The sequence below is a fragment of the Dasypus novemcinctus genome, chromosome 27, assembly GCF_030445035.2.
Source record: "Dasypus novemcinctus isolate mDasNov1 chromosome 27, mDasNov1.1.hap2, whole genome shotgun sequence".
Lineage (NCBI taxonomy): Eukaryota > Metazoa > Chordata > Mammalia > Cingulata > Dasypodidae > Dasypus > Dasypus novemcinctus.
Window position 1 is genome coordinate 31408666 of NC_080699.1, and position 8364 is coordinate 31417029.

The 8364-nt window shown below is 37.0% G+C and overlaps 1 protein-coding gene across 1 annotated transcript; it reads left to right on the forward strand.

Annotated features, from left to right (window-relative positions):
* Positions 1 to 6779: 6779 nt before the first annotated feature.
* Positions 6780 to 7712, forward strand: LOC101417563 (olfactory receptor 8B3-like). The gene has a single exon (XM_012518572.2). It carries the CDS (start codon positions 6780 to 6782, stop codon positions 7710 to 7712), a length of 933 nt encoding a protein of 310 aa, XP_012374026.2.
* Positions 7713 to 8364: the final 652 nt, after the last annotated feature.

The window sequence follows — 8364 nt, forward strand, 5'->3', positions numbered from 1 at the left end:
CTGCCTATGGAACCTGGACTTGTGCATCCCCACAGTCACTTGAGAGACTAATAAAATCTCTTATTACTGAAATATCTCTTGTTGATTCTGTTTCCCTAGAGAACCCTGACCAACACAAGCAGATACAAAGGTTTAGAGCGATTGGAATATTAGAATGGATTTATCATGTAAGACCTGCTCACTCACTCCTGGAATGACCAGAGGACATGCCTTTCATCAGGGCTGTAAGGAATACATTTGTGAGACTAGCTCCATTTTTCTGGAAGAGTTCTGTGGTTGCTCTTCTTTGTGAGATATTACTTAGGGAAATGCTGTTACAGAACTAGGATCCTTAAACACTATGGGGATGATTGGATTCCAGGTTGGCAGAATCCAGATGGCACCACTTAATTGCCAAAGGCAAGGTAGACTCAAAGCAGCAATCAAAATAGCCTAAGGCACAGAAATCTATGACATTGGCTATTAGATAATGAGGTACCTAGAAGTGAAATATTTAGGTAGTCTAGTAAATTCCCACTTGATCTGTATAAGCAGAATGATTCTGGGTCAAGTGAGCAAAAGTTGAATTACAGAATCAGACAGTCAAGGGCCCTTAATCAGTTCTCAGACTTGAGACAGTTTACAGACCAAGAATCCTTTGAATGAGGGGATGGCTGGGTTACCCTTGGGAAGGGCCCTGTTCTGCTGCCAAAAATATATACCATTAATCTTCCTCCCAGCCTTCCCCCAAATACCTACAGCCTTTTACCTTGGTAATTGTGCAATGGAGGAAAGGAAATGATCAGACATTTGGAGATTATTATACACTGGTTCAGGAATTACATTAATTCCAGGAGAGCCAAATGTCACTGTGGTCTACCACTCAGAGTAGGGACTTATGGAGATCAGGTGATCAATGGAGTTTTAGCTCTGGTCACTCCACCCATTCTGTGGTTATTTCCCCACTTCTACAATATACAATCTGCACAGACATATACATTCAGCAACTGGCAGAGAACCCACATTGGTTCCGTGACTTGCATAGTGAGGGCTATTACGGTAGGAAAGGCAAAGTGGAAGCCACTAGAACTTCCCCTAATTAGCAAAATAGTAAATCACTAGCAATACCAGATTCCTGGGGGGATTCCAGAGATCAGTGCCTCCATCAAGGACTTGAAGGATGCAGGGTTGGTGATTCCCATCACATCCTCATTCAACTCTCCTATTTGACCCATGCAGAAAACAGATGGATCTTGGAAGATGACAGTGGATTATCATAAACTTAACCAAGTGGTGACTCCAGTGGAACTGTTATTCCAAAAGTGCTATCCTTGCTTGAGAAAATCAACATACACTCCGGTGCCTGGTATGCAGCTATTGATCTGGTAAATGATTTTTTTTTTCTCAATTACTATTTGTAAGGAACAACAGAAACAGATTGCTTTCAGCTGGTAAGGCCATCAGTATACATTTACTGTCCTACCTCAGGGGTATATCAACTCTACAGCCTAAGTCAAAATATTATCCACAGAGAACTTGATCATCTCTCCCTCCTACAGGACATCACACTGGTCCATTATATTGGTGATATCATATTGGTTGGACTTAGTAAGCAAGAAGTAGCAGCTACTTTAGACTTATTGGGAAGGCATTTGCATATCAGAGTGTGGGGATAAGTCCAATAAAATTATAAAGACCTTCCACTTCAAGGAAATTTTTAGGTGTCCAGTTGTGCGGGTCATGTTGTGATATCTCTTTTAAAAGCAAGGATAAGCTGCTGCATCTGGCCCTTAAAAAATGACCAAAAGAGAGGCATAAGGCCTTGTCTCTTTGGATTTCAGAGACAATGTATTTATAATTTGGGTGGGTGTATTACTCCAGCCCATTTATTGAGTGACCAGAAAAGCTACTAGTTTTGAGTGGGGACCAGAAAAAGAGGAGTTTCTAACACAGGTCCAGGCTCCTGTATAAGATGCACTGTCACTTGGGTCATATGATCCAATAAATCCAGTGGTGTTGGAAGTGGCATCTCCAGTGGCAAATGGAGATGACTTCTGGATCCTCTGGCAAGTCCATACAGGAGAATTGCAATGCAGACCCTTACAATATTGGAAAAAGGTCTGCCATACTCTGCAGATAACTACTCTCCTTTTAAGAAACAGGTTTTGGTCTGCTACTGGGCCTTAGTAGCAACCAAATGCATAATCATGGGTCACTAAGTTACCATGAGATCTGAGTTGCTTATGATGAGCTGGTTGTTGTCTGACTCATGAAACCATAAAGCTGGGCCTGCAGAGGAGCACTCCCTCAATAAATGGAAGTGATATATGCAAGTTAGGGCTCAAGCAATTCCTGAAGACACAAGCAAATTATGTGGGGAATTTCCCAAATGCCAATGGCCAACGCTCCTGCGACATTACTTTTTCATTCCCAGCCCACAGCTAGTCCTTACACTTAATTACTCAGCAAGTTCCTTACACTTAATTGACTGAGGAAAAGATAACTTGGGCCTAGTTTACAGGTGACTGTATGATACACAGGTACCACCCAAAAATGGACAGCAGCAGCATTGCAACCCTTTTTTTAGATGTCCCCAAAGGACAGTGGTGAGGCAAAATCCTCCCAGTGGTAAGAACTTTAAGCAGTTCACCTAGTTGTTCACTTTGCTTGGAAGGAGAAATAGTCAGAGATACATTTGTATGTTCATCCATGGGCTGTCACCAATGATGGTATTGTAGTCAATGTTGAAAAATGGAAAGCGTTTCTGCTGTGAATGCCAAGAATCCCAATAAAAATTCCAATAACTTACTTTACAAAAATGAAAAAAATCAATTATCATTTATTTGGAAGGGTAAGAGATACCACATAGCCAAAACCATCTTGAAAAAGAAGAAGTTGGAACACTCACATTTCTGGATTTAAAACATATTACAAAGCCATAGTGGTCAAAATAGCATGGCATTGCCACAAAGCTTGATATAGCTAAAACTTATTTAGTTTTGCCATAAAGTGTATATTTACAAATTTCACTTTTTAATAAAGACATAAAATAAGGCATACATAAGGTACTAATATACAAAATTCCTGATACTTGACTGAAAATATTATGTGAATGATAGACCTAGCACACATATTGTGATCTGGGTCCCACATAATATTCAGTAGCATAACCTGGTGGTGTATTGTCAGCACAGAGCCTGGCTCATTCTGTGAAATAAACAGGCTTATTTTATAGCTTTGAACTTAAAATACTTATATTGACTTAGCAAATCTATTCAATTAATTTTTTAAATTAAAGTCATATTTTAAAATATTTATAACTAAAATTGTTCAAATTCACTTTTTTCTGAAATTTATATATAAAAGAAAATTAGATGTAAAGTCATTTAGAATATTTAAGCTTATTTATACATATTGAATGTTTGGGTGTTTTGGATTGTAAATTGATACATGTCTAAAAGACATGAATATTGTCATGTACATTTTTCTTATTCTCTTTTATGTAATACCTACTTCATGAACAATTCACTTGGAAAAAAATTTGCTTTATGTTTAAACCCATATTAACCTATCAGGGAATATAAAACATGTTTATATTAAAGCTTAGTTCCATTAATTATAATTTTGCTTTATGTAGATTAAATTACATTAACTTGAAAAGGCATTATATCTAGGTTTAACTTTCAGGGAAAATATGAGGATAGAAATCTAAGAAACCGATTATACTAGTGTTTATGGAATGGTGCCTGATTCAAGTTTAGGCCAGTAGAGTAAGAGTTCTATTCAGGTTCCTCTGGCATTTTTCAGCTCAAAGAAAGTCTTCTGGGAGGTCAAGAGTATAGGTGGTCTGGTATCACAGCACACACCCTGCTGTGGAAGCAAGAACAATGAAATAAGAGGGCACTCATTCCTTCATTCAGCAGAAAAACCGAAGAGCTGACCTACCACCTGAAGGAGCACTATGGGAAATTCAAGGAGAAGGGTACAACACCCATTATGGACAATTGTGCACAGGACTGCTGAGGTGCCCAAAGCACACAGCACAGTATATCATAGCTGAAGGTGCTGTGGTCTTAGTGAGGGGAACCAGGCTTGAGATCCTGATGGACCTGTTCCAGGAAGATGACCCAGATGTAGTCTCCCCATATCATGTACTTTTCTCCTTTTCCAGGTGACTTCTCCTTTTTGTGGTATCCAAGCTAGTGGCAGTGTGACTACTCCAATATAGCAGGCAGTTTCTTTGTTAATTTGAAGTTAAAAGTGACAGTTGTTTACAATTGGCTCCACATTTAATTGCTGAGGAGAGAAAGAACTATTTAGATGTGATGTTTTTCTTAAGTTTCTGGATGGTTTTTAAAATGATTTTGAACTATATAACTTATTTTTGCCTTCAATATTTCTTGTTTGTATGCTTTAAAATGATGTGGTTATAACATGCTTTAGTATATGAATAGCACTGACTTATATTCATTAATTAAACCAATTTTTCTTCCTGAGGTATACTTTAATTTTCATGATGTAATACTTTTGAAGTTATTGGTAGGTTCAGTTTGTTAAAAGTTTGTCAATAGTTGTTGAGTTCCCATTCATAAAGATTATTCGTCTCATTTCTCCCTGTATATATATCGCCTGCTTTTGGTATAAGGATGTTAGCTTCACAGAAATAATTGTGATATTTTCCCTCCCCTTTAATTTTTTGAAGAGTTTATATGGAATTGTTATTTCTTTTATATGTCTAATAGAATTCAACAGTGAAGTTCTCTGGGTCTGAAGATTTCATTGTGAGTTTTAAACTGAAACCTCAATTATTTTAATATACATATGGCCATCCTGATTACCTATTTCTTTTAAAATGAACTCTGACAATTAATGACTTTCAAAGAATGAATACATTTCATTTTTATATTAGATAATTAGCATAAATTTGTTTTCAATAGTCCCTTAATTTTGTTTTAATGCCATTGAATCCATAGTAATGTCCTTCCATGGTTCTGATATTGATAATTTGTGTCTTTTCTATTTTTTGCCTGATCAGTCTGTGCAGGTCATTATCACTTCTATTGATCTAAAAACACAGCTTTTAGAATAATTGATCTTATATAATGTTTTCTGATTCCCCTTTGTTTGCTTTTTGCTGTCATCATTATTATTTCATTTGTCTACTTATTTTGGGTTTAACCTGCATTAAGTTATACAGGTTTCGTGAGATGAAAACTTACTTTATGTCTTTGCCAGAGATCACTCATCTTTCCCAATATAGGCATTTAGGAGCCATCAATTTTTCTGTAAGCACTGACACAGTGATATTACATATTTTCATGTTTCATTGACTTAAAATACTTTCTTATTTCTCTTTTTGTTTCATCTTTTTACACAGAGATTAATTTATTCTTTTCAGGTAATACCTTCATTGAGATGTAATAACATACCACAAAATCCACCAATTTTAAAGTATATAATTGAAAGATTTCTAGTATAGTCACAGAATTGTGGAACTCCCCCTACAATAAAAAACATGGAAAGGAAAAACACAATAGACAGAGTTCCCTTCAAAGACAAGACGGTACAGATGTAGAGTTCCTTATTAGTTCTGCAGAAGTACAATCCCCACAGGGAACTGACACTATAAGGAAAATCTTGAGTCTCTGAAGGACCGTAGCTATTACATGATCCTGGTTGTAAATACAATCCCCTTACTGCCTATTACATGCAGACTCTGTTCCCCGGAGAAGAGACTGAAAAAGGTTTTCTTTCTTTGTACTAATTGAGTTTATCATTGAACTCTCATTAAATCTTCTGGGCTTACCAAATTCCAAATGTGTTAATAATAAAGAATGCATATTTATTTACGTGGTGCTTCAGAGAACTCAAAGTTAAAATCAGAAAGTATGCTCTGTAGCTCAGAACAAATTCCAGAACATATTGCATATTATCTGGCATGCTTCCAATTAGAATCAAAGGAACCAGTCTCAGAACTTCAAATGGCACTTCCAGGAACACACGGGATAATAACAGAGATTGGGACTTGCAGAGGTTTTCTGGTATAAGAGGGTGAGTTTCTGAATTTTATTCATATTGTATCCTCCTTATTTTGAGATAGACGCCTAGGGATTAAGACATGCCACTTTTACCCCCGTTTTATGCAGTTGCAATACTCAAATGGATTTCGTGGAAGAATCTGTTTGAGAAGCAGCAGAAAATACTGAGAGATAGTAGGGGCCTTAGAGTTCCCATATCTCAGTGAGAGTTCCATGGAGGGAAATCTCACACTTGCAGATTAATGGCTTTTAATCTGTGACTTGGGGCAGCTACTGAAACTCTTCTAGAGCCTGGTTCCTTAGTTTGTATCCTGAGATATTTTTCACGGTTCCCACTCCATGAGGGTCTAATCTGCTAGAGAAGCCAGTTGCAGGTTGCTAGCAACACAGTCTGAAATTTTACTGGTTCGTGGGGGTGGTTAGGTGAATGAGAGGATGAGGATTTGATACAGACAGAATTTGTCCTGATCTACTCTTCTTCCTTTGTTTTCCCAACTGTCATGACTTCCTTCTGCATCAGTGGTTTTCATTCTTTGGGGTAAATTAGAGGAGGCTGTTCATTTACTTAGCTACAAGAAGGCAAATAATGGGAAATTTCTGTCACTTGATATCTGGGGTAAAGGCATACTCTCTGTTTCAATGTTGGATTGTCTAAGACATTCCCCATGTTTAGCCCATTCTTGTGGGATGACATCTTGTGGGAAGTCTTGCTTGCCTTCTGATATAATACCTTTTTTATTCCACAGATCCCCCCAAGGTAAAATGAATGCTGGAAATGACTCTTTTGTGACTGAGTTCATACTGTTGGGATTAACAAATCACCCAGATCTTCAACTTCCCCTCTTTTTCCTATTTCTAGCAATGTATTTATTAACTATGATGGGAAATTTGGGCATGGTAACTCTAATTGGGCTGAATTCCCATCTGCACACCACTATGTACTTTTTCCTCTTTAACTTATCCTTCATTGACCTCTGTTATTCTTCTGTTTATACACCCAAAATGCTGATGAACTTCTTATCAAAGAAGAATATAATCTCCTACAATGGTTGCATGACCCAGCTCTACTTCTTCTGCTTTTTTGGCATCTCTGAGTGCTACATGCTGACATCAATGGCCTATGATCGCTATGTGGCCATCTGTAATCCACTCTTGAATAACATTGCCATGTCCCCTAAAGTGTGCTCCACCCTTATTTTTGGTTCATATTTGATGGCATTTTCTGGTGCTATGGTCCACATAGGAGGCCTGTTGCGACTGACCTTCTGTGATGCAAACACTATCAATCATTATTTCTGTGACATCCTCCCTGTGCTCCAGCTCTCCTGCACGAGCACCTATGCCAATGAATTGATGGTGCTCATTGTGTCAGGCATCAACCTCATCCTGCCCAGTCTCACCATCTTCATCTCATATGGTTTCATTCTCTGCAGCATTCTCCATATCAATTCTACGGAAGGTAGGTCTAAAGCCTTCAGTACCTGTAGTTCCCACATAATTGCTGTTTCTCTCTTTTTTGGGTCATGTTCATTTATGTATCTCCAACCATCTTCTACAGGGTCTATGAATGAGGGAAAAACCTCTTCTGTCTTTTACACCAATGTGGTTCCCATGATGAACCCCTTAATCTACAGCTTGAGGAATAAAGATGTTAAACTTGCCATGCGAAAAATTCTAAGTAAGAACATATTTTGATTAAAAGTAGAATCTCCTGTACACATATTTTTAGGACCAGGGTACTCAGTATGTTTAATTACATTATTTTTAGGGAGTTTTTTTGTCCTCTTTCTTATCATGATGAAGGAAACTTTATGCTTCTATCAAGAAAGTTAGAGTAGGTCTTCTTTCCTTCACCTTTTGAACAGTTTCTTCTTTTTCTCACTATTATTCCAGTTTGAGAACATCATTAAGTTAGGAATTTATATATATATATATATATATATATATATATATATATATATATATATATATATTTAATTGTTTGTTAGGAGTTTCTTTTTTTTTTCTTGAGTATCATGACAGATTCTACAATGATTCAATACAATTTCATCATTGAAAGGAGAAAATCCTTGTCTGCCTGTTGTAATATGCCATCAAATGCAAGAATCAGATATGTCCATACTCCTTTCTTTCTGTCCTCCACTAGCAGAAGTATGTTTCCTTTAAAGGAAAACAATAAGCTGAGATAGAAGTTTGCATAAAGAATATTCAAAAGAATCCCATTTGCAGATATAATTTAACGTACTATGCTTCTTTTCAAAGAGTGTTTTTATTTACACCAAAAAAAATCTATAATAGATTGTCAATATATATTTATTGCTTGGGTAGGAAAGGCAAACTTAGAGAG

Bases quoted from the DNA above. Each gene is read 5' to 3' on its own strand.
- LOC101417563 (XM_012518572.2), top strand. From the start codon at position 6,780: ATGAATGCTGGAAATGACTCTTTTGTGACTGAGTTCATACTGTTGGGA.